Source organism: Capricornis sumatraensis, chromosome 6 (assembly GCF_032405125.1).
Source record: "Capricornis sumatraensis isolate serow.1 chromosome 6, serow.2, whole genome shotgun sequence".
NCBI lineage: Eukaryota > Metazoa > Chordata > Mammalia > Artiodactyla > Bovidae > Capricornis > Capricornis sumatraensis.
Genome location: NC_091074.1, coordinates 111,001,337 through 111,027,794, shown reverse-complemented (window position 1 = coordinate 111,027,794; position 26,458 = coordinate 111,001,337). Strand labels below are relative to the sequence as shown.

Sequence of the window (26,458 nt, the reverse complement as noted above, 5' to 3'; positions counted from 1 at the left end):
AATTTTGTTGTTCAGTTGCTCAGTCTTGACTGAATCTTTGCAACCCCATGAACGGCAGCACACCAGGCTTCCCTGTCCTTCACTATCTCCCAGAGTTTGCTCAAACTCATGTCTGCTGAGTCAGTGAGGTCGTCCAACCATCTCATCCTCTGTTGCCCCCTTCTCCTCCTGCCTTCAATCCTTCCCAGCATTAGGGTCTATTTCAATGAGTCAGCTCTTTGCATCAGGTGGCCAAAGCATTGGAGCTTCAGATTCAGCAGCAGTCCTTCCAATGAATATTCAAGGCTGAGATCCTTTAGGATTGACTGGTTTGATCTCCTTGCCATCTAAGGGACTCTCAAGAGTCTTCTCCAGCACCACAGTTTGAAAGCATCAATTCTTTGGCACTCAACCTTCTTTAGAGCTCAAACTTTCACATCCATACATGACTACTGGAAAAACCATAACTTTGACTATATAGACACTCTGCTTTTTAATACACTGTCTAGGTTTGTCAAAGCTTTCCTTCCAAGGAGCAAGTGTCTTTTAATTTTATGGCTGCAGGAACCATCCATGGTGATTTTGGAGCCCAAGAAAATAAAGTCTAACACTGTTTCCATTTTATCCCCCATCTATTTGTCATGACGTGATGGGACCAGATGCCATGATCTTAGTTTTTGGGATATTGAGTTTTAAGTCAGCTTTTTCACTCTTCTCTTTCACCTTCATCAAGAGGCTCTTTAGTTCTTCTTTGCTTTCTGCCATTAGGGTGGTGTTATTTGTATGTCTAAGGTTATTGACATTTCTCCTGGCAATCTTGTTTCCAGCTTGTGTATCATCTAGCCTGGTATTTGCATGATATACTCTGCACATAAGTTAAATAAGCAGGGTGACAATATACAGCCTTGACGTATTCCTTTCCCAATTTTGAACCAGTCCATTGTTCCATGTCCAGTTCTGTTGCTTCTTGGCCTGCATACAGGTTTCTCAGGAGACTGATAAGGTAATCTGGTATTCCCACATCTTTGAGTATTTTTCACAGTTTGTTGTGATCCACACAGCCAAAGGCTTTGGTGTAGCCAATGAAGCAGAAATAGATGTTTTCCTGGAATTCCCTTGCTTTCTCTATGATCCAATGGATGTTGGCAATTTGATCTCTGGTTTCCTTTGCCTTTTCTAAATCCAGCTTGTACATCTGGAAGTTCTCAGTTCATGTACTGTTGAAGCCTCGCTTGAAGGATTTTGAATATTACTTTGCTAGCATGTGAAATGAGTCCAATTGTAGGGTAGTTTGAACATTCTTTGGCATTGTCCTTCTTTGGGACTGGAATGAAAACTGACCTTTTCTAGTCCTGTGGCCACTGCTGAGTTACCCAAATTTGCTGGCATGTTGAGTGCAACACTTTCATAGCATCATCTTTTAGGATTTGAAATAGGTCAGCTGAAACTCCACCACCTCCACTAACTTTGTTTATAGTGATGCTTTCTAAGGCCCACTTGACTTCACACTCCAGGATGTCTGGCTCAAGGTGGATGGTCACACCATTGTGGTTATCTGGGTCCTTAAGACCTTTTTTGTACAGTTCTATGTATTCCTGCCACCTCTTCTTAATATCTTCTGCTTCTATTAGGTCCATACTGTTTCTGTCCATTATTGTGCCCATTTTTCCATGAACTATTCCCTTGGTATCTCTAATTTTCTTGAAGAGACCACTAGTCTTTACCATTCTATTGTTTTTCTCAGTTTCTTTGCATTGTTCACTTAAAAAGTCTTTCTTATCTCTCCTTGCTATCCTTTGGAAATCTTCATTTAGATGGGTTTAGCATATTAAAAAGCAGAGACATTACTTTGCCAACAAAGGTCCGTCTAGTCAAGGCTATGGTTTTTCCAGTGGTCATGTATGGCTGTGAGAGTTGGACACTGAAGAAAGCTGAGCACTGAAGAACTGATGCTTTTGAAGTGTGGTGTTAGAGAAGACTCTTGAGAGTCCCTTGGACTACAAGGAGATCCAACCAGTCCATTCTAAAGGAGATCAGTCCTGGGTGCTCTTTGGAAGGATTGATGCTAAAGCTGAAACTCCAGTACTTTGGCTACCTCATGCGAAGAGTTGACTCATTGGAAAAGACTCTGATGCTGGGAGGAATTGGCGGCAGGAGGAGAAGGGGACAACAGAGGATGAGGTGGCTGGATGGCATCATTGACTCGATGGATGTGAGTTTGAGTGAACTCTGGGAGTTGCTGATGGACAGGGAGGCCTGGCATGCTGCGATTAATGGGGTCACTAAGAGTCGGACACGACTGAGTGACTGAACTGAGCTGATCTTTCCTTTTCTCCTTTTCCTTTCACTTCTCTTGTTTTCTCAGCTATTTGTAAGGCCTTCTCAGACAACCATTTTTGTCTTCTTGAATTTCTTTTTCTTGGGGATGGTTTTGGTCACCACCTCCTGTACAATGATATCAACCTCCATCCATAGTTCTTCAGGCACTCTGTCTACGAGATCTAATCCCTTGAATCTATTCGTCATTTCCACTGTATAATCATAAGGGATTTGATTTAGGTCATACCTGATTTGCCTAGTGGTTTTCCCTACTTTCTTCAATTTAAGTCTGAGTTTTGCAATAAGGAGCTCATGATCTGAGTCACAGTCAGCTCCCAGTTTTATTTTTGCTGACTGTATAGAATTCCATCTTTGGCTGCAAAGAATATAATTAGTCTGGTTTCGGTATTGACCATCTGGTGATGTCCATGTGTAGAGTCATCTCTTGTGTTGTTGGAAGAGGGTGTTTTCTATGACTAATGCGTACTCTTGGCCAAACTCTGTTAGCCTTTACTCTGTTTCATTTTGTACTCCAAGGCCAAACTTGCCTGTTATCCAGGCTAGATACTCCAGGTATCTCTTGACAGTCCCCTATGATGAAAAGGACATTTTTTTTTTTTGTCTTGTAGAAGGTCTTGTAGGTCTTCATAGAACCATTCAACTTCAGCTTCTTCAGCATTAGTGGTTGGGGCATAGACTTGGATTAGTGTGATTTTGAATGGCTTGCCTTGGAAAGGAACCAAGATCATCCTGTCATTTTTGAGATTGTAGCCAGGTACTGCATTTCAGACTCTTTGTTGACTATGAGGGCTACTCCATTTCTTCTAAGGGGCTCTTGCCCACCGTAGTAGATATAATGGTCATCTGAATTAAATTCACCCACTCCTGTCCATTTTAGTTTCAAATATTGATGTTCACTCTTGCCATCTCTGTGTTTGACCGCTTCCAATTTACCTTGATTCATGGACCTAACATTTCAGGTTCCTATGCAATATTTTTCTTTACAGCATTGGACTTTACTTTCACCGGCAGACACATCCACAACTGGGTGTCCTTTCTGCTTCGGCTCAGCCTTCTCATTCCTTCTGGAGCTATTTCTCCGCTTCTTCTCCAGTAGCATACTGGACACCTAACCGGCCTGGCAGGGGGTTTATCTTTCAGTGTCATATCTTTTTGCCTTTTCATACTCTTCATGGCGTTCTCAAGGCAAGAATGGTGAGTGGTTTGCCATTACCTTTTCCATGACTTTAGAGGTAGTACAGGTACAGTTGATGATCAGACTCAGGATCCAAGGGAGTTTGTGGCTGAAGAAGGGTAGACGTCACAAGAGATGAGAAGTCGTGTGCTTGGCTCCATCAAATCTTTTTCATTTGTAGCTGGTGGAAAACCCAAATCAAACTGGGATTGGGAAAGAAGAAAACAGAAACTTTTGTTATCAAAAAATGAAGAGGTAGTTTAGGTTAGGCACAGCTCATAGGATGCCATCAGGGTCTAACTGTTCATCTTTCAGCTCTGATGTACTTGATAAGGGCTTCAATCTTAGGCAAGCTCTGCCTTAGTGAGAGCAAAACAGCTGCCAGCAACTCCAAGCTTTCATCCTTACCAGTCTAAGATGAGCAGAGAGTCTCTTCCCTAACTAGTGTCCTGTGCCAATTCTTATTGGTCCAAATTTGGGTCGCATTTCCATCTATGAGCCAGTCACTGTGATCACAAGCACTCAGTGCTGTGACTGGCTAGAACTGAGTCTCATCTACCCTTGGAATGGTTCATCAGAGGGAAAATGGGATGTAATATCAGAAGAAGAATCAGTGTGTCCTGGCTAATAAAAACAGATGTCTTACTTCTAAATTATTGAGTAGGTTTTTCATCAGGCCATTCAGTTTGGGAGATGAGCTTGGGGTGGAGAGGAACCTCATTAAGCCAGAATCTTTGAAAGAGGAGTTGTGGGCTGGCATCAGTGACTTCATGTGTAAAATAGAATTTGGAGTGTTAGTACAGTGCCTGTTGACAACTCTTCCTACTGAAAGATCCTTGAGGGCAAACGGTTTGCCTCCCTGGTACCAAATAGTGGTCTAGATCCTCCAAAAATGCTGTAAATGATGGATGGATGATGAATGAATTAATTAGTTAATCACTGAGTTTGAAAATACCGTAGATAGAAACAGGCTCACAGTACTTGACAAAGTGTTCAACAAATACATGCCTTTTCAAAATGTATCTCTTCTATTCAATTATATCAGAAGTGGAACATTGTGAAAATAGCATAGACTTTGAAGTTAAATCAAGATTTGAATTCTAGCTCTGTGTGGCTGCAAATGACTCACTACCCTAGGTCTCAGTTTTCTCATCTGTAAAATTGGGCAGAGCCGCCAATTGGTTAGAGTGCCACGTAGAGGGGGAATGGCCAATGAAATAATTTCCCAAGGGGATCCATGGAGTGCAATCATTATTTTGATAACCTAATATAGTCAAGGCCTAGCTCTTAGCCTGACAGAGTAAAAAACTTCATTTCATCAGCACGTAAGAGGGAAGTCATTTCCCAAGAAGAGGCCCACATTAACTAAATGAGAAAGGCAGAGAATTCAGAATACCAGTGTATTAACTTACTATGAGAAATTATTTATTCATATAACTAGCATATCTTCTCCCTGTGTGCAGCTATATAGGATTGTTTGTGCTCAGGCACAGGTACTTGGGTACTTGCAGAGATGGCCCAGCCATTGGGAAACCGTAGAAAGAAAGTTCTTGGATGGTCATTGACAAGATTTATCTCTGTATCTTAGGATGAGTTTGTCCTCTTTGTTCATTATATAGTTAAGTCTTGAAAGGCATAGTCTTTCTTTCACTTGCATTGTCTTGGGGAAAGGCTCTTCTCAGCCCCCAAAACATCAGCAATAAAGAACACCTTTCCCATCAATGCAGGCTGCATCAGCCACCAGGGTCTCCTTGACCATCAATGTCAGATGGCTTAACTCCCGCAGTTCACAGCCTGTGACAAGCCCATTCCAGATTACAGCCAATCCTTGGGAGACTGGTGTTTCTATGGTCTCTTTCTGCTCGTGTGATTTCTGCCCAGAGTTATGTTCATCCAGACTTGAATCACAGCTCCTTCACCAGTTTCTACCAAAGTAAAAAATCCTGCTCATACAATATGCTCACGAGTAGACTTTTCTGTAGAACCAAGGAGGCGCGGATGAGGTCTCAGGAAACATTTATATTCACAGGAGAGACTGTAAGCTCTTTAAAGCCCTGTTAGACCTTCCTATTCTTTTAAAGTTCCTCTGACCTCCCTGACAGGGGAGTTCCTGTTCTCAACAGACCAGACTCTCACTTCCCCGCACCTCCTGTCCACCTCCCCTCCTCCCCACCCCCTCTACACTCCCCCCACCACTCCCCCTCCCTCCAAAGCAGCAAGCAGTTGCTGTCCTGACTCAGGCACAGAGGCTCCACCCACTCTCTGGTGCTTCCTCCACAGCTGAAACTCAGGCCTGGGGATTTCACCTTCTAAACAACCCAAGGCATTTTCCAAACAAAGACTGACTCTTCCTTTCTTTGGGGGTCGTCTGTGGAGAAAACAGATGTCCTGTTTGGTTGAGAAGTGCCTGGGATACACATTCAATCGATACATTTCATCCACCCCTCTGAGTCCTCTCCATTTGTTCATACATTGTTGATCAAGAAAGGTTTCATTATGACTTAAGTGTTCCTGCCCTTCTCCGCATTCCTGCGCAGGTTGGGAGGATGCCTTCAAATAACATTCCCTGACACCATATTTCCCCTATACCTTCCTAGCTGTGTGATCTTGTGTGAATAACTTCACCTCTCTGGCCTGTTTCTCCTCTGACAAAATGAGGTGATAAACTAGTTTATAGACTTTTGGCGTGGGGGGGTGGGGGATGAAATTTATTCCTGTAGATTGCTTTGGGCGTGCTCAGTCACTTTAGTCCGACTCTGCGACCCCATGGACTGTAGCTGGCCAGGCTCCTCTGTCCATGGGATTTCCCAGGCAAGTGTACTGGGGTGGGTTGCTATTTCCTACTCCAACCCAGGGATCGAACCCACATCTCTCGTCTCCTGCACTGGCAGATGGGTTCTTTGCCGCTGAGCCATGGGGAAGCCCCTGTAAATTGCTTAGTACATAATACAGGCTCAGTAAATGTTGCTGCTCCTTTTTATAAGTCCCTTTCTTCTCAAACAGTGTGACTTTATCAATGTAAAAAAATGAGAATTTAACCTTTGCAGTTGAATAATGCAAGCCTTGTGCTAGAGACTAAAGCGTCAGGGTCAGGCCTCAACTTGGCTTAAGGGCTCTACCTGCTGGTAGCCTAGATTACACAGGACAGCCAGGCATTCACTTAGCTATAGCCTGCTTCAGAGATGGAGAGAGGAGTGGGACATGATGAAAGAATCAGTGCTAACCTCAGTAGCCTAAACTGGGAGAGGCGCCAATTGCCCTGATAATAGTTCATTTCTGGGTCAGAGAATTCAGGTCCCAGGGCTGGCTAGCACCATGATGACACAGTTCCCACTAAATGTGTCCTGGACTGGGCATGAATCTCTCAGAGGCCCCTCAAATTTCCCTGGTTTCACCAAGTATGGGAAGAAGTGAGACCTCATGGACCCTCCCAGACCTCTAGGGCTGTCTTCCAGGCTCTGTGGCCCCAAGAAAAGACAGACCTCTTGATTAAATTGCTAAGTGATCCATCTGGTCCAGGCTGTTTTCTGGTGGCCATATCTGATGGGTGAATACCATCTTCCTCCACAAGCTATCCATCCCCTGGAGCCTCTGCCCGTTACAGGTACAGGCTGGTCGGACTGCTTTGTTTGTTGTGGCCTCTGGAAGAACAGGGTTAAGAATGGAGTGGGAGAGCCAGGCATGGGTTGGGTGAAACCAGCACCTCCCAAGGTGGGCCTCCGTGACGGAGTGCAAGAGGGCAGTGTGGGAGTTTTGAGGGACGGCCCGGCTTGTAAGAGAGATGAGGTGGGATGTTCTCTTTGCAGAAGGCAGAGCTGACTGGACCTGGACACAGGGCCCTGAGCACAGGGAGGGGTAGAGGAGATTATGGCTCATCTAAAAACTGTCTAAAGGGTGCACATCTACACGAAATCATTTAGAGTTTAGTCCCTACTCCCACAGGTACGTTATCCTTTTGACTTTATAAACTCTCCACGCAGATCTGATCCTCCCTCGTATGACCTCAGGTTCCTGCTTGCCTGAGCTGCATCGGGGTTAAGCAGACAGGGAGACAGCTGGAGTGTTCTGCCTTTCCACCCCTGGGGATGATCCTGAAGAAGAAACGTTGCTGTCTGTGGTGTGCCTTTGCCCCTGCACCACCCATCGCCCTGGTCCTCTTTGCAGGAGTGTGTACAGGAAGCAAGGCAGCCAGGGAAACCCATCTCCACCTATCCAAGGCAGTGAGCCCATGACATGGAAGAAGAACTGCAAAGAAAAGAGAAAGGGTCCTGGGGACTTTACTCAGAAGCAAATAATCCTGCTGACTGTTTTTTGTGGAATCTGCCCCTGCCAGAGTCCAGTTTAGCATCTGTAGGGACATGCTGGGCTGACAGCACCTCCCCATCTCTTTCTCAGTCCTGCGGTTTGAGGCCAAAGCCTCCAGACTGGGACCTATGCTGGCCTGGGTCCTGTCGTGGCTCTGGGCCCACTAATTCAGGTGCTCAAAGCAGGACTCTTCTCTGAGAGGTCTCTGGTATGGAAGAAGGGCTAAGCATAGCTTCTCCTGAGGTTTTTGTTTGTTTTTTAATTATGGTAAGAATACTTAGCATGCGAGCTCCTCTCTTAACAAAAGTTAACATATATAATGTTATTGACTATAAATACAATGTTGTACAGCAGATCTCTGGAGCTTCTTCTGTATTTAGCTTAACTGAAACTTTATGCTTGTTGATTAGTAATTCCCCATTTCTTCTTACCTCCACCCCCATCCCTGGCAATCACCGTTCCACTCTGACAATTTTAGATACCTCATATGGGAAATCATGCAGTATTTGTCTTTCTACAACTGGCTTATTTCACTTAGCATAATGTCCTCAAGTTTGATCCATGCTGACAAAAATCTCAGGGTTTCTTTCTTTTTATTTTTTATTTATTTATTTATTTATTTTGATTTCTTTCTTTTTAAAAAAATATTTATTTATTTATCAGCTGCATCGGATTTTAGTTGCGGCATGCAGGTTCTTCACTGAGTCATGCAAGATCCTTGTTGCGGCACCCAGACTATTTGTGGCACACGCAGGCTCAGTTGCTCCTCCTTAGTTATCTGACCAGGGACTGAACCCTCATTCCCTGCTTTGCAAGGCAGATTCTTAACCACTGGACCACCTTCTTCTTAAAGGCCAAATAACATTCAGCTATATTTATATACCACATGTTCTTTTTCCACTCATCCATTAATACACATTTAGGTTTCTTCTATATCTTAGCTATTGTGAATAGTGCTACAATGAGCACAGGGGTGCTAATCTCTCTTCAAGAACCTAAAAATAAACAAGTGGGACTACATCAAACTAAAAAGCTTTTGCACAGCAAAAGAAAAAATCAACAGAGTCAAAAGGCAATTTACAGAATAGGAGAAAATAATGCACACCATATAGGAAGTTAATCTCCAAAATGTGTACCAATTTCTACAATTCAGCCGTAAAACAAAAATATGCTAAGGACTTAGACAAAAAAAAAAAAAAAGTTCTTTGGACAGAGATTTCTCCAAAGAAGACAGACAAATGGCCAACATGCATATGAAAAGATACTCTAATCGTCGGGGTAATGCAAATCAAAACCACAATGAGGTATCGTCTAATTCCTCTCAGGATGGCTATACCGGAATAGCTATAGAGGTGATGGAGGCTGTGAGACACTGGAGCCCTTGCTCACTGTTGCTGTGAAAGGAAAGTGGGGCAGCTTCAATGGAAAACGATGTTTCCTCAAAAAAAAAAAAGAAAGCAGAACTACCCTATGACCCAGCAATCCCGCGGCTAGGTATTTATGCACAAGTCTGAAATCAAAGAGAGATTAGTGCTCCTGAGGGTGGGTTGGTTGGTTTCTCTCGAAGTCTGGCGCTACCTGGTCTCCCTACAGCATGTAGGTCCCCGTTGCTTAAATAAAACCTCACTGTCCTTCCCCTCCACTGATCCCAGGCAGATTCCTAGGCACCCCACTGCTTACTCCAAACTGCCTTCCAGGGCCAGAATTTTGCTTCCTGCCCGGGGGACTCAAGCCAGGCCTGGGCAAGTCCCAGGGGAGAGAGCGCCCAGCTACCTGTGCGGATCAGAGCAGCGTGACGCGACCGGGACTCGCTGTGCGCTCCCCAGACGCGTGGCTTCCCTGGGCCGCGGCCAGTCCTGCTCCCCCGGCGGGGGCGGAGCGTGGCCTTTTTTGGTCCGGGGAGGAGTGGCCGCGGTCCGGGAGGTCACCGGCCCGCAGGGCTGGCTGCTGTCACTTGCGCCCTGTGCTCGGGTTCAGCTCAGCTCACCCGGTTCCTGCGCGAACCCGGAGCCCCAGCCCTCGGGAATAGCAGCCGCAGCGCCAGCCGGCCAGCCCCTCCATCCCCCTATCAGAGGCCCTATCATGTGCCAGGGGAGCATCTGGCCGTGGAGGGGCCCCCTGCCTCGCCTCCAGGTGTGGACCTGGATCGAGCCTGTGGTGGCCTCCACGCAGGTGGCCACCTCCCTCTACGACGCGGGGTTGCTCCTCGTGGTGAAAGCGTCCTTCGGAGTTGGGACCTTCTCCAATCACAGTTCCAGCCCGTCGCCCCGCGGGGCTCTCGAGGACGAACAGCAGAGGGCCATCTCCAATTTCTACATCATCTACCAGCTGGTGATGGGCCTGACGCCCCTGCTGTCGGCCTACGGGCTGGGCTGGCTCAGCGACCGCTACCACCGCAAGGTCTCCATCTGCGTGCCCCTGCTGGGCTTCCTGCTCTCCCGCCTCGTGCTGCTGCTCAAAGTGCTGCTGGACTGGCCCGTGGAGATGCTGTACACAGGGGCCGCGCTGACCGGATTGTGCGGCGGCTTCTCTGCCTTCTGGTCGGGGGTCATGGCCCTGGGATCCCTCGGCTCCTCCGAGGGCCGCCGCTCCCTGCGCCTCATTGTGATTGACCTGATTCTGGGCTTGGCGGGGTTCTGCGGGAGCATGGTCTCGGGACATCTCTTCAAGCAGATGGTCGGGCACTCCAAGCAGGGCCTGGTGCTGACCGCCTGCAGTGTAAGCTGTGCCACCTGTGCCCTTTTGTACAGCCTGTTCATGCTGAAGGTCCCCGAGTCCAAGGCCAAGCCCCGCAAGGCCGTGGATATAGTGCCTGGCACTGCTGGCAGGTATGACACCCTGGATCCTGATCAGACAGACAAGCAGAATGTGGTGGGGCCCCCTCCACCTCCTGCAATGGCTAAGCCCAAACAAATCATCATTGCCCTGCTCTTTGTGGGTGCCATCATCTATGACCTGGCAGTGGTGGGCACGGTGGATGTGATGCCGCTTTTCGTGCTGAGGGAGCCTCTGAGTTGGAACCAAGAGCAGGTGGGCTATGGTATGGCTTCGGGGTACACCATCTTCATCACCAGCTTCCTGGGCGTGCTGGTCTTCTCCCGCTACTTCCAGGACACCACCATGATCGTGATCGGAATGGTCTCCTTTGCGTCAGGAGCCCTCCTCTTGGCTTTTGTGAAAGAGACATACATGTTCTACATTGGTGAGTCTGGCATTCTTGGGGAGGCAGGACGAGGACACTGCTGATCCCCTAAGTAACGGGGTGTACAGCCGCGGTGCTGTGGTCTGTCACAGCTCAGCACCAGAGATCAGGTCTGCTACCTAGGAGGCACAAGGGACACAGGATTATGCGCACTTGAGTTTGGCTGTATTGTGTTATCTGTGTTGCCCACTGAAATGTAATCAGAGCAGGGTCCGTAGCTCTAGGAAGTCAAGGGAGAGATGGTCAGTGGTGCCAGGAGTCAGGAGAGGCTTCAGGATGGCCCTGAGTGGAAGAGATGGGGTTGAGTTTATCTCCCCGATTTTAAAGGGATAAAACATTTTCAAGTAATCCAGCTGAAAAGTCCTTTAATTAAAATCATTTCAGGTCAAGCACAGGCTTTTCAAAAAGAGAGAAAAATCCTCCATAAATGCCTTCCACAACCAATATAATACATTCCCTCAAGGAAGCAGAATGAAGTTTCTGAGGACACAGACAACCACAAGCAGAGCACTCTGGACCAGTGCTCTAATAGAACTTTCTAGAGTGACAGAAATGTTCTGTAACGTTTCTGCCTAATACAGTAGCCATTAGTCATGTGTGGCTATGAAGCCCTTAAAATGTGCCTAGTGCAACTTGAACGGAACTTTTCATTCTATTTAAGTAGTCATGTGACTTGCCAGTGGCTAACGGAACAACTCTACACCGTTCCCAGAGACCACCCTTTGACTGAGGTCACACGGCTCAGAAAAACATCTCACAAAATGGCTAGATTACTTTTAGCAAGCTCCCAGTTAAACAGGCCAAGTGCAAGCCTGAGTAACCTCTCCCCTTCCCTCCCCATCACTTCTAGCCACTCCCACCCCACCCCACCCCCTCGCCACACACACCCACATCAGGATGATGAACAGGGCTAGAGGGAAAGAGCGGGGTGTAGCAACTGTGTTAGTGGCACACGTTTCTGGATGCAGCTTGCCAAAGTTACTGAGACTGTGTCCCAGAGATGATAATGTAGGGTGAGGGCAGACACCTCCCTCCTGGGAGGCAAGGAGCTGTAAGTCACTTGAGTGACATCAGCTCCATTTCCTTAGAAACCACTTAACTCTGCCAATAAAGACGCCCTTCACCACCTGTCACGTCCCCGGTGCCTTGCCACCTTCAAGATGGGTCTGCAGCATCTACAGCCCATCCGAGAGCTCAGGGACTCAGCCTGCCCTGGGGCGGGCTGGGGAGGCGGCTTCTAAGGGAGGTTTTTCTGTTATTCTGATTTACGCTTTGGCCGAGGCCGGGCTCCAGTGAGCAGTGTTCTCATGTGCTTCTTTTCCAGCTCGGGCCGTCATGCTGTTCGCTCTCATCCCCGTCACAACCATCCGATCAGCAATGTCCAAACTCATCAAGGGCTCCTCTTATGGTGAGTGAAAGGAATCTGAGAGGTTTCAGAGCCACTTGGTTTGAGGCACAGGGTTTGGACTGACAGAAGGCACAGGAGAGAGCTCCAGCAGCAGCCTTGAAGACACTGGGCACACACCAGTGTCCATCCAGGGCGGAAGGGGTAGAAGCAGGAGCAGGGGAGAGACTGGGAAAGTCACAAAGGAGAACACTGCCACCCACGGGCCGTGGGGGAGCCAAGTGGATGAACCAGAATCCTGGCAACATGCGCCGGGAACACAGAGGGAGTCAGGGAAGGGGAGGGGGCTCCCGAGAGCCTCCCAGAGACTCAGCTATCAGGGAACACGGAGGGACAGCCCAGTAACCTTGGTAACCTCGGTCCCCTCCACAGGAAAGGTGTTCGTCATCCTGCAGCTGTCCCTGACGCTGACTGGGGTGGTGACATCCACGCTGTACAACAAGATCTATCAGCTCACCATGGAGAAGTTCATCGGCACCTGCTTCGCGCTCTCCTCTTTTCTCTCCTTCCTGGCAATCCTACCAATTGGGTAAGACAGGAGCAGTTCCTGCTCTTTGGGCTGGGGCTGAGGTCAAGGACTGTTGGAGCATTTCCAGCCTATTATCATAAAATATTTACTTTTCACATTTACACAATGAGTTCTGAGTAGGCTCTCCCACTAAGAAAAACTTCTCCTGTTCCCCCAAACTAATAATCTGGTAATTTGGGAATTCCCTAAAGTCATAAGTAATAAACAGAGGGCCTCAACATGCTGGCTCACTTCCTGGCAGTTTTGTAATAGGAGCCTCATATAATTTCTTGTAATCAGAGGCTGGCATAAGAAACCCTCTCGAACCACCCAGACCTTGTTGAGTCTCCTTTAGGTGACAGTCATCCAGCCTCACTTTCAAGTATTCTTTCTTCTCTGTATCTTGGGAGGGCTTTGAGCACCCCTGCAGGACATGGGTAATTCCTCTGACCTCTCTGGGGAAATTGTCTCATTTGTAAAACAAGAGTGCTTACATTCTGGGAGATAACAGGCAGGAGGAAGGCTGGAGATACAAAGGCCCGTGGGGAGAGTTGCCAGCTGAGGTTATCACCAATATAGACCACATGAAATAGTCTGGTCTTCAACCAGCCCCATTCAAAAGAAATACAAAACCACAAGCACAAGCCATATTATATAATTTTAAATCTTCTAGTAGCCACGTTTAAACACGAGTAACAGGTGAAATAATTTTAAAAATATATTTGATTTGGCCCAATAGCTCCAAAATATCTTTGTAATCAACCTACAAAATCAATGAGTTCTTTTGAATTAAGTCTTTGAAATCCGGTATATTTTATACTGACAGCACATCTCAACTTGGACTCCATTTGAATGCAAGAGTTCAGAAGCCAGTGTAACTAGTGGCTACATATTAGACAGCCGAGCTTTGGTCTGTTTAGGCCCTTTTCTCACACTTGTATCAATCCCACCAGAGGAGAAAGGAACACAGTAATGATATTCACAATAAGACACAAAGGACATGACATGGCTTTGCATTTTAAAGGGATCTGCTTGGTAGTACACTGGAGCCCTCCATATCATTAATGGTGGCGTTCTAGGCTGCAGAGTAGAAGAGTTGAAGGCAGGCTGGCAAAAGCTAAAGGCAGGTTGGGAAAAGCTAAAGGTAGGTTGGAAAAAGCGGGAAGTGGATGGTGAAAAGGGCCGCCTTTGGATTCTCGCATCACATTGTATAGCTTGATGTGCTTGCATAGAAAGTTGAGCTTCCTAAGACAGAAGCCATCAATCATGAGGGTTCTTTGATTTCACAGTTGAGAAAATAAGATCAAACAGCTGAGAGAATTTGTGCAAAACAGCAGACTTGATTACCACTGTAGTCTCTGGCCAGTTTTCATTTTCAAACTGTCCAGCCCTTAGGCCTTTCCATGTGCCCCTGTTTTCATGAGAGTCTTGGATGAATGGGTTGGGCTTAGCTAGACCTGACCCACAATGCAAACTTCTCTGGAGTGCCAGCTCTTTGTCCAAGCAAGTAATGGATTAATAACTGTGCTACTTGGAAGTTACCAAGTCCTGTTTGATTGGCAATTGGTTGAAACAGTCTCTTTGACCTAAACAGATCAACAAAAAACCACAAAAGAAAACAAGTCTGACTAGACTAGTTAATATCTCATAGCTAGAGAGATAAATAGACAAATGAAAGCCATAAGAATATGCAATAAATGGTTCCTTTCTACAGTTTCATTACTTTCCCTTTTTAAAGAGACTTTGGGGCATGTGAAGCAGGTGGGCTGCTCTCCCCCCAGGTGGGGACACCTCACCCCAATGGACTTGGGCCCAGTCCTACATTGTGTGCATGGAATTTTAAGATACCCAGGATCTTCCTCAGCTTATACCACAGAAGCCGGGTCAGTATTTTGAACCAATCCTAAGTAGTAATGCTTACGTGAATGGAGGCACTCAAGTAGATGCCTCTGTTGGAGACATTTAGCAGTAGAGGGACTTGCGTGCTAACAAAGCCTCCTTTGCCTGCTGTACATTGGAATCATTTGGAGAGATTTACAAAACTACGACTGTCTGGATCCTACCCGCGGAGATTCTAACTCAGTTGATCTGGGATATAGCCTGGGCATGGGAATTTTTTAAAGCTCTCCAGTTTATTCGGATGTATAACCAAGGTTGAGAACCTTTGGTAGAAAGGGAGTGTTTCTAGTACTTTTCTCTCCACAAAGTCACTAAATGAACAAAATCCTGAAAAATTCTTTCAAGCGGCCAAGGCTGCACCACCAATCATTAAGCACGATCAACAGGAAAGACCAGTAGAACTCTCGAACTGCAGAAAGAAGAGCTACATTCCAAAGACAGAAAAGCCCAGGAAGACATGTCACAGCAGGGAGTGGAGGAGGGCAGAAGGTGGAGAGGAGAGGTTCCTGGGCCCAGCTGCCAACAGCTCATTTGCAATAAGTGACTGTGGCCCCAGCCCTTCCTGGTGCTGAACTGGGCCAACTTCACGGCACCAGGAGAACCTGCCCTCTCCTCACTCTTCCTTATGTGCAGCAGGAGATGCTGAGGGAATGTCTGTCTGATTCTGCCCATCCGCAAGCCCCCAACCCCTCATCACACAGGTACTCAGCTGCTGTCTTGTGGTTCATAGACGCCATCAGAAGCGAATGGGCTCATCTTCAAAGCAGACCTCTAAGCCTGAGTTCTTTTGTACCCATCCTGTTCCCCTCCCTCAATCTCTCAAAGATAATACTAGTAAACATGTAAACAGCCTTGATTATGTGCCAGGCACTACTTTGAATGTTTCATATGTTTTAGCCTTCTCAAACAATCCTCTGAAGCAATTACTATTTTATCCCCATTTTGCAGATGAAGAAACAAAATCTAAGGTGTCATGTAACTTGCCAAAGGTTACACAGTTAATAAGGGGCAGTGACAGGATTTGAACCCAGGCAGTTGGTTCTTAGTCACTATTTGACGGTGCCACCCCTTTTCTCCCCTTAGAGTTTACTTGTACTACTTCGCAACTCCATCTCCTGAGTTCTTCCTGTCAGAACTGACACGTGGCTGGCCACCCTCTCGCCTCCTCCTCGCCCCAGCCATGTTGTCCAGTGCTGGTCTGCACCTGCTTACTTCCCACTCACTTTCAACCCCCTCCAGACTGACTTCCCTGTTCAATGCCTCCAGGGCCGTGCTGAGATCTGACTTCCTCACGGCCGAGTACACTGGCCTCCCTGCCATCCCCTCCCCATCGGTTCTCAGTGGCCCCCAACACTGTGGGTCACTTCTTCCTTGGAAGGCACTTGTCACTTGGCTTTCTTAACACCTCCTCTCCCGGGTTTCTCCTACCTCTCTGACTTCTCCACAAACCTCCAGGTGGAAGAATTCTTTGGGGCTCAGATCTGGGTTGTCTTCTCACTTCATGGTCTCGAAGCAATCTAAACTATTTTCAAAATTTCAAATTACCATCTCAGTTTCCAAATTTGCATCCTTGACACCCTCCTAACATCTGCTCCCCTCCAGTCTTGCCCATCCCATTAAATGGCATCTCACTCAGCCAGGAAAGAAATCTGAGGGTCACCAAAGTCCTCCTGCTTCTTCATCTTCCCGTACCTCCCATCCATCAAGCCTCATTGATTCTACCTCCAATATATGCCTCAAACTACTGTTGCTACCCCTAGTCCAAATCACTTGGGGGATCAACTTCACCCTTGAGCCAATCTCCCCACGTCCATCCACCCTCTTTTTACCAGGTGGCCTGAGAAATTTCCTTAGAGTGGACACCAGTTCACATCATCTCCTGCTCAAAGCTCTGTACTTGGCTTCCACGGTTCTTAGGATGAGCGCCACTGTCTCACAGTGGACCACAGGTCCTGCATAACCCAGCCTCACCCTCTTCTCCAGCCTGCTATTCCTGCCACTCACCACGCTCCCCTCGCTGCTTCAGCCCCAGGAGCCTCCCCCTCATGCCCTTCCCCCTTCTTTACCCACATGTGGTTTTTCCTGGCTGGGCTGAGTCTTCGTTCCTGCAGGGGCTTTTCACTGCGGTGGCTCTCTCATCACAGAGTGCAGGTTCTAGGTCATGCGGGCTTCAGTAGTTGTGGCTCATGGGCTAAGTTGCTCCTTGGCATGTGGGATCTTCCCAGACCAGGGATCAAACCTGTGTCTCCTGCACTGGCAGGTGGATTCTTTACCACTGAGAAACTGGACGCCTCACACCTCTTTCTTAATATAGCTAGATGTGGTCTTGACTTGAACACCATTTTCTCAAAGAGGATTTGAGAAAATTTCCTTCCCAATCTAAGTTAGATCCTTCTATGATATGCTCCCCTAGCTTCCTATACTTTTCCTTCAGAGCATGAGAGTTGACGATTACTTAGTGATTAGTTTTGCATGCTTGCTCACTAGACCATAGGCTCCCTGAGGGCAGGAACCACACCTGTTTGAGTGACCTTGTACGCTGTGTCCAGCAGAGAGCTTCACTTCAGTTCAGTCACTCAGTCATGTCTGACTCTTTGCGACCCCATGAATCGCAGCATGCCAGGCCTCCCTGTCCATCACTAACTCCCGGAGTTCACTCAGATTCACGTCCATCGAGTCAGTGATGCCATCCAGCCATCTCATCCTCTGTCTTCCTCTTCTCCTCCTGCCCCCAATCCCTCCCAGCATCAGAGTCTTTTCCAAATGAGTCAACTCTTAGCATGAGGTGGCCAAGGTACTGGAGTTTCAGCTTTAGCATCATTCCTTCCAAAGAAATCCCAGGGCTGATCCCCTTCAGAATGGACTGGTTGGATCTCCTTGCTGTCCAAGGGACTCTCAAGAGTCTTCTCCAACACCACAGTTCAAAAGCATCAATTCTTCGGTGCTCAGCTTTCTTCACAGTCCAACTCTCACATCCATACATGACCACAGGAAAAACCATAGCCTTGACTAGACGGACCTTAGTCGGCAAAGTAATGTCTCTGCTTTTGAATATGCTATCTAGGTTGGTCATAACTTTCCTTCCAAGGAGTAAAGCGTCTTTTAATTTCATGGCTGCAATCACCATCTGCAGTTATCTTGGAGCCCAAAAACTTAAAGTCTGATACTGTTTCCACTGTTTCCCCGTCTATTTCCCATGAAGTGATGGGACCGGATGCCATGATCTTCGTTTTCTGATTGTTGAGCTTTAAGCCAACTTTTTCACTCTCCTCTTTCACTTTCATCAAGAGGCTTTTTAGTTCCTCTTCACTTTCTGCCATAAGGGTGGTGTCATCTGCGTATCTCAGGTTATTGATATTTCTCCCGGCAATCTTGATTCCAGCTTGTGTTTCTTCCAGTCCAGTGTTTCTCATGATGCACTCTGCATATAAGTTAAATAAGCAGGGTGACAATATACAGCCTTGACGTACTCCTTTTCCTATTTGGAACCAGTCTGTTTTTCCATGTCCAGTTCTGACTGTTGCTTCCTGACCTGCATACAGATTTCTCAAGAGGCAGGTCAGGTGGTCTGGTATTCCCATCTCTTGAAGAATTTTCCACAGTTGATTGTGATCCACACAGTCAAAGGCTTTGGCATAGTCAATAAAGCAGAAATAGATGTTTTTCTGGAACTCTCTTGCTTTTTCCATGATCCAGAGGATGTTGGCAATTTGATGTCTGGTTCCTCTGCCTTTTCTAAAACCAGCTTGAACATCAGGAAGTTCATGGTTCACGTATTGCTGAAGCCTGGCTTGGAGAATTTTGAGCATTACTTTACTAGCGTGTGAGATGAGTGCAACTGTGTGATAGTTTGAGCATTCTTTGGCATTACCTTTCTTTGGGAGAGCTTAGTGCATAAGAAATACTCAGAGTCTTTAATGAAAAAACAGTCTGACAGAGGGTGTGACGTCAGCACTACTGACCACCCAGGAGCTGCCTGTTGAGCTGCCATGTCAGGGGTTGGCCACCACCATAATCAACAAAAGTTGATCAACATTCAATCTAAGGAAGAAATAGAAAATTTTAGTCCTGCTAATCCAAGGATTATAACCCAGAGGGAGACTATTTCAGGAAACGCCGAGGACTGTTCTACCTATAAGACGCCAAAGCACAGTTACAGTTCTATGTTTGTGAGACAACGTATTGTGGAGGGGGTGGGGGATAAATTAAAAGAGTTTGGGATTAACATATACACACTGCTGCTCCTAAGTTGCTTCAGTCATGTCCGACTCTGTGCGACCCCATAGACGGCAGCCCACCAGGCTCCTCTGTCCCTGGGATTCTCCAGGCAAGAACACTGGAGTGGGCTGCCATTTCCTTCTCCCACACATGCATGCATGCTAAGTCGCTTCAGTTGTGCCCGACTCTGTGTGACCCTATGGACAGCAGCCCAACCAGGCTCCTCTGTCCACGGGATTCTCCAGGCAAGAACACTGGAGTGGGCTGCCATTTCCTTCTCCCACACATGCATGCATGCTAAGTCGCTTCAGTTGTGCCCGACTCTGTGTGACCCTATGGACAGCAGCCCAACCAGGCTCCTCTGTCCACGAGATTCTCCAGGCAAGAATACTGGAGTGGGTTGCCATCTCCTTCTCCTACATACACACTGCTGCTGCTGCTGCTGCTGCTGCTGCTGCTGCTAAGTCGCGTCAGTCGTGTCCAACTCTGTGCGACCCCATACACAGCAGCCCATCAGGCTCCCTGGGATTCTCTAGGCAAGAGTACTGGAGTGGGTTGCCATTTCCTTCTCCAACACATGAAAGTGAAAAGCGAAAGTGATGTCACTCAGTCCTGTCTGACTCTTCGCGACCCCATGGACTGCAGCCTACCAGGCTCCTCCGTCCATGGGATTTTCCAGGCAAGAGTACTGGAGTGGGGTGCCATATAAAATAGGTAAACAAGGGCCTACTGTATAGCACAGGGAACTCAATATCTACTAACCTATAATGGAAGAGAATCCAAAAAAGAATATATATATCACTTTGCTGTACACTTGAAAAAAACACATTATAAATGAACATACTTCAGTTTTTAAACATTTCCCAAGATGGACCAGGCGGGGACAAACCAAAGCAACATATTGACAGTTTACGTAGTCCAACAAGGTGAGTGGTGGGTTGTGACCTATTACAAGATTGAGAAAGGAATGTTATCTCCCAGGGAATTATCTTATTGGCACCAGGAAGAAATTCTTTTTTTTCTTTCCCAGCGAGTAGGAATTCCTGCGTCTCCTAAGGGGATCAAGTTGACACAATGCAGGCGCGCAATACACTCTAAAGCGGAGGAGATGGTTACTCAAATGGGCAGAGAATCTTAATGTTGAAGAGTTTTCCTGTCCTGCTTTAAAATAACTCACCAACCATACTGGGGTGAGCCGTGGAGTCGGGCCTGGAACAGTCCCCGTGGTCCTGGGCTGCCTGCCTCTACTCGCCTCCCGCCAGCTCTGTCATACAGTGAGCTTTAAGGATAGTGAGCGCTCCTCCCTGGAGAGCCCTGGCGCTCACAGAAGGTAGGAAATCTGTGTTTGGAAGTTTCTACAAAGCTTTTCCTTAGAAGGATTTGGATTTCTGCCCACACCCCACCCACTAGCTCCAGATGTGGTCCATCCATTAGGAAGAACTGTGTTCCAGCTTAGAACCTGGGGTTCCTAGAGCTCAAACAGTGGAGAAGGAGAACACCAGAGGCTGAAGGACACGCCAAAGGTCACACAGATTCAAGACTTCAATACAGCTCTTCATTCCTAGGCGTCCATCTCATCTCCCAGTATTTTTAAACAATGTGATGATTTATGGAAGAGAGAAAAGGGCAATGGAAAGGCAGAAGGGGATGCATCTAACTCCGCTTGGGATGAGTGACGCTTGAGCTTGAGGTCCGCATGGGAGTGCATCATCAGAGAGAAGTGAGATGGAAAGAGGCGCCAAGAAAGGGAAAATGCAGATGCAAAGGGCTCTCCATATTACGGGACAGGAAGGAGGCTGGAGAGAGGGAAATTCTCTGGGGCCACTTTCCTCCAGAGAGGACAGCGGTTCTGCTGCCATAATGGACAGAGTCTCCGAGAGATGGCTAGAGACCCTCCCTCCCGATTCCAGCTGTTCCCCTGTAATTCTCTGTTGTAAATTCTTACAGCATCGTGGCCTATAAGCAAGCCTCATGGTTGCAGCCTGGAGACATCACAGAGAAATGAAGATGCTGATCTGTGGGAGCCGGAAAGACCAGCAACGGCCAGACTCCCTCTGAAGACCAAGGACGGGACCAGGAACTGGTGTCCACAGCAATCCATTGCTCAGTGAACCCAAGTTCCAGCCAGAGTTGGCCTCAGAATGACTTGCTGTGGCTCAGGGGTCCTGGGTGGGTGGCGGAAAGCACTTAACTGGTGATGGAGACACTTTCTCAGCTTTCAGACGTTGCTATTAGGCAGAGGCTGGGTTCTGCAGACAGTAGAGTGCGAACTTTCAAGGGAGATACAGAGGCCACAGGCACAGCCATACCCAACATGGAAGCCAGTTTTTTTTTTTCCAGGAATGTTCTGGGGGCTCCACCCATGGTAACTAGTCACCCAGGAGTCCTGTGTGAGAATGCAAAGGCAGTCAACCACCTGAGGGGGATGAGGAAGGGAATTTTCAAAAGAACTGCCAACAGTGAACATCATTCAGTATTTTTAAAATTGAAACAGAACCTTGAAAACGAAGTTTAGCTTTCTTCCCTCAGGCCTTGTTAGCCATGAATGACAAGGGAGCGATCTAGGGCTCATGCATTTGAAGTCAGTGTAGTTTTAAGAAGGAAATTATCAAAAAGGCTTTCTTCAAAGGAATATTTTCCATCAATAGTACTTCCCACAGTGAGAGGTGTGAAAGGAGAGGGGAGATATGCTAACACCATTTTGAGGTACTTATTTTTTTTTAATTATGTGAATAAAAGACTCACCTCCTAATAAATCAACATTCATAGCATGAGTGTGTGACTCACTGTCTCTTTGGTCAGCTTCTCTCTAGAACTCAGACATGGCATTCTCGGACTATGATAAAACTTAAAGCTAGAGAATGCATTTAAATCTCAGAGCATTTGGGCTCGGAGTCTGTTACCATCACTGATGCCCTGCATGGACTGGTCCCAAACTTCAAGGCACATCTTCTCGGGTCCTAGCACCATGCTAGGTGCTGAGGTACAGCAAGCCTGTGACAGCTCCCAGCCCACCAGTGTCTGACCTAGTGGGCGGAGCAGACAGAACAACAGGCAGTCATGTATCTTATAATGAACACTAACATAAGGGAGCATATAACCCAAATCCAAGAGCGCAGAGAAGGCTTCTCGGGAGAAGTGGCATAAAACTGGAAAGATGAGTTACCAAGGCTGGATGTTAAGTGAGACTCCAGGCAGAAGGAACATGCTGGAAGATCTGACGGTGAAAATATCCCCAAATACAGAAAATCAACATGGAGGGAGAAAAGAGGGGTGGAGGGAGAGGTATCGAGGGGGCTGGAATCGAGAGGTGAGCTGGGACAGTGAGGAGGAACATCAAATCAGAGCCTTTAAAAAGTTTCTCTTTAGGGACTTCCCTGGTGGTACAGTGGATAAGAACCTGCCTGCCAATGTAAGGGACACAGGTTCGAGCCCTGATCTGGGATGATTTCACATGCCGTGGGCAACTAGGCCCGTGTGCCACAACTTCTGAGCCTGTGCCCTACATCCCAAACATTGCAACTACTGAAGCCAACATGCCTAGAGCCTGTGCTCTGAAATACGATGAACAATCGCAATGAGATGCCCGCATACTGCAACCAGAGAAAGCCCTCACGCAGCAGAAAGGCACAGGGCAACCAAAAGTGAACACATTAGCTTTTTAAAAAAGGTTCCTCCTTAGAAATGCAAATCAAAACTACAATGAGGTACCTACCACCTCACACCAGCCAGAATGACCGTCATTAAAAAGTCTACAAATAACACATGCTGGAGAGGGTGTGGAAACCCTCTTACACTGTTTCTGGGAATGTACACTGGTACAGCCACTATAAAGAACCGTATGGAGGCTCCTCAGAAACTAGAGTCGCCATATGATCCTGTAATCCCACTCCTGGGCATATACCCAGACAAAACTATAACTCAAAAAGATTCATAGCACTATTTACAATAGCCAAGACAAGGAAAAGCCTGAGACGTCCATTGACAGATGAATGAAGAAGTGGTACATATATACAATGGAACGCTAATCAGCCATGAACAAGAACGAAATAATGCCATTTGCAGCAACAGGGATAGACCTAGAGATTATCATACTAAGCAAAGTCAGAAAGAGGAAGACAAATACCATATGATATCACTTACAAAGTGGAATCTAAAATACAACTCAAATCAACATATCTATGAAACAATAACAGACCCATAGATACAGAGAAGACACTTGAGGCTGCCAAGGCAGGGCGGCGGGGGTGGTGTAGAAGAGGGAAGGAATGGGAGTTTGGGTTTAGCAGACTATTATATATATAGGATGGATAACAACAAGGTCCTCCTGTATAACACAAGGAACAATATTCAATATCCTGTGACAAATCATAATGGAAAAGAATATGAAAAAGTATATATGTGTGTGTGTATAATTGAGTAACTTTGCTGTACAGAAGAAATCAACATTGTAAATCAACTATACTTCAATAAATTTTTTTTTAAAAAAGGAAGAATCAGTTTCTCTTTAGAGTAATTAGGATAGCTGTTGAATGGTTTTAGGCAAGAATGTCGAATGCTTACAGCTGTGTATTAGAAAGAGGACTTTGGCAGCACTGAGAAGGAACTGGCTTTGGAAGGAGTGAGCAAGACTCGCAGAAAAGTGACAAGCCTCAGAGAGGCCTGTTGAGGAATCCAGGTGAAGGTGATGGTGGGCTGATACTAGGTAAGAAGCTATGAGGATGGTGAAAGGTTAGACAGACTTGGGGGAATATTTGGACGCTAGAGGTCAGCAGGAGTGGGTAGTGGATGAACTGCAGAGAGTGAGGCAGATGGAGGCAAGAATGATTCAGATTTGGGATCCCGGCCACTAAAAGGGAGGCACAGGTCCTTGCTGAGACAGGCAACAGGAGCAGAGAACGTGTGATGGGGAAAATGAGTTCAAGGCCACGCTCTAGGCAAACTCTAATCAATTTGCTCATTCCTCTTGACTCCTTGCCTTCCACCCCAGCCCCTGACCAGTCCCCCAACCTAAATGAATCTAATCACTAGCTTCTCCATTCCAGCTTGCTCTCAACATCTAGAAAAATTTCCTTACTTGTCCATACTGACCCTGCCATAAACTTGTGGGTGTTCACCTAAGCTGGGCTCACAACACCATAGTATTGACTCTCTTTCAACCCCACCTGTCACCAGGTCTTTCCAGGTCTTTCTCCAGGTCTTTCCAGCAGATGGGATAAACCATTAGTTCTCAGAGTGTGGTTCCTGGATCAGCTTCATCAACATCCAATGGGAACCTGTTAGAAAAGCAAATTCTCTAATTTGATCTGAGACCTAGAGATTACCATACCAACCCTAACCCTAACCCATCAGACTCTAGGGGTGTGGCCCCCAAATTGGTGTTTTCACAAGTTCTCAAGCTTAGGAACCACTATTCAAATCAACGGAGATCTTTTTCTCTTTCGAACTTTCCCTGAGCCCCCTTCCCCTCTCCCAGGATCCCTAATTCCTGAGGACCCCAAAGTCCTGCCCTTGGTTCCCCTCCCAGGTAATCTAGTCTACCAGAATGCTCTTTGCCACAATCTAGTCAACACCTCCCCCTGGGTCTCCTCAAATGTAAGTCCAAACCAAGTTCTTCTCCCACCATCTAAGCCTACTCCATCTTTTATGGTTTTCTGCTGATTGATTTCCTGTTTCTGTAAATGGCATCACCTCCCAGCTCCCAGGCTGGAGGTCACCAAGGCATCCTCGCCTCACCACTGAAATCCATCCCCTTCCTATCACTTCCCGTTTTATCATCCACTCCCTTCTATTTCCCCAGACCTTCAGTCTGACTACAATCCTCCAGCATACTATTTTCATAATCTTCTTAAAAGGAAGACAGTTTTAAAAAATGATACATCCCCCCTTTAAAATTTTCAACTGGCAATACATAAATTTTCAGTAAAGCACACAGGAAGGATTCTTATGGGAACATCTCTGATATTTAAGTTGGCTGGATTTGAACAAGTAATAGGATAAGTCTTCCCAGAAGGGTTATGACATAAGGAGGGCCCAGCAGACACTTGGGCGCTTTGTAGACATTATTGCTGGTTTCTATCAGCCACCCTTCAGGCAAGGCATGTCTTCATTTCAAAGATAATAATGCTGAATTTCAGAGAGATGGCACTTGCCCAAAGCTACATAGCTAGTAAGTGGAAAAGCTAGGAGTTGATCTCAAATCTCTTACCCCACACCTTCCTGCCTCATTCTGTGTGACTGAAGTCTTACATTAATGTCTACTATCAAAAAGCCAAGTTTAGCACCAGCAGAAGTCTAGCTCCAGTGCGTGGCCATCATTAGGTAAGCTTAACTGAGCATTGTGGTCTCTGACTTACAACACACTCACATGCGCTAAAGAACCACAGATATTTCTCCTTTCTTTACCGATTTTTTAAAAAATAGCAATAAAAAAAAATAGGCAATGACTGGCTCTGACTCAGAATATGACACTGTGCTTTGCTACAGGATAAAGTGGGAAGAAATCCTTCATGTAGTTACCTAGGCCGGCTGCCAGCCTTCCTGCCAATCACAGTTACAGATGGACAGTAGGTGGTTTCTTCATCTTCTCAGATCAGTACCATCTTGTAAGATGTAGGAAAGGGTAAATTGAGGATAAGAAATGAAGAATAAAACAGTTGGCATTTTTTTCCTGTTGCTTTGCATATCCTGATTCTTGCCTATAAACAGATACCTCCTTAGAGAAAATGAGAAAAGAGGATTAAGAGTCATGCCTGTTCTGTACTATAAAGCTGTACAAATGGAACATGACTCAAGGTAAAGAAAGCATCTTTTATAGGTTTATTGGTCCATTACTTTAAGTTAATTGAGGTAAAGAAACCTTTTTAAAATTTACAAGCTAATAGTTTTTATCAAGCAATACAAATTCATGTTTTACCTTGAAATGTAATACTAATCCCATAGTAAACAATGGACAGAATTTTTTTTTACACAGATATGAAAAAAAAGTGGACAAAAATCTCATGCCAGCATCAAAAATGCAACAAGAATTTTTTTTTATAATCTCTGGGTTCTGTAATAAAAAAAAAAGTGACATTCTTTTTAAAGTTTGGTAGCTTCATGAAACAAAGACTTTGATCTGTAAATCACTTTCTCATCTACAACACACATTCTCAAGCACATTTTTTTTTTTTTCACAGCTTTTGATTTGGCTTAATGCCAGCATGGACAGAAGAGAACACATTTACACAGAGGACTTCATCAATACCTCAAGGATTTTCTTTTAAAATTTTAAATGTAAAGAGTGATTTCTCAAATAATAAACAGTCGATAATTTGGACATGACCTAAGCAAAAAGGTTTGGTTTTTTTTTCTCCCCCCACCCCCAACAGTTAAAAGTTAGAAAGTTTGCTGGCAGTTTATTTCATGGGAATATATCAGATGTACCAC

The 26,458-nt window shown here is 46.3% G+C and overlaps 1 protein-coding gene across 1 annotated transcript; it reads left to right on the top strand.

The window, feature by feature from the left end:
* The first annotated feature begins 9,880 nt into the window (after positions 1–9,880).
* SLC46A2 (solute carrier family 46 member 2) lies at positions 9,881–21,220 on the top strand. Its single transcript, XM_068974211.1, has 4 exons — positions 9,881–11,000; positions 12,325–12,408; positions 12,778–12,934; positions 20,978–21,220. The coding sequence occupies exons 1-4, from the start codon at positions 9,881–9,883 to the stop codon at positions 21,033–21,035; spliced, it is 1,419 nt and encodes a 472-aa protein (XP_068830312.1). The 3' UTR covers positions 21,036–21,220.
* The last annotated feature ends 5,238 nt before the right edge of the window (positions 21,221–26,458 follow it).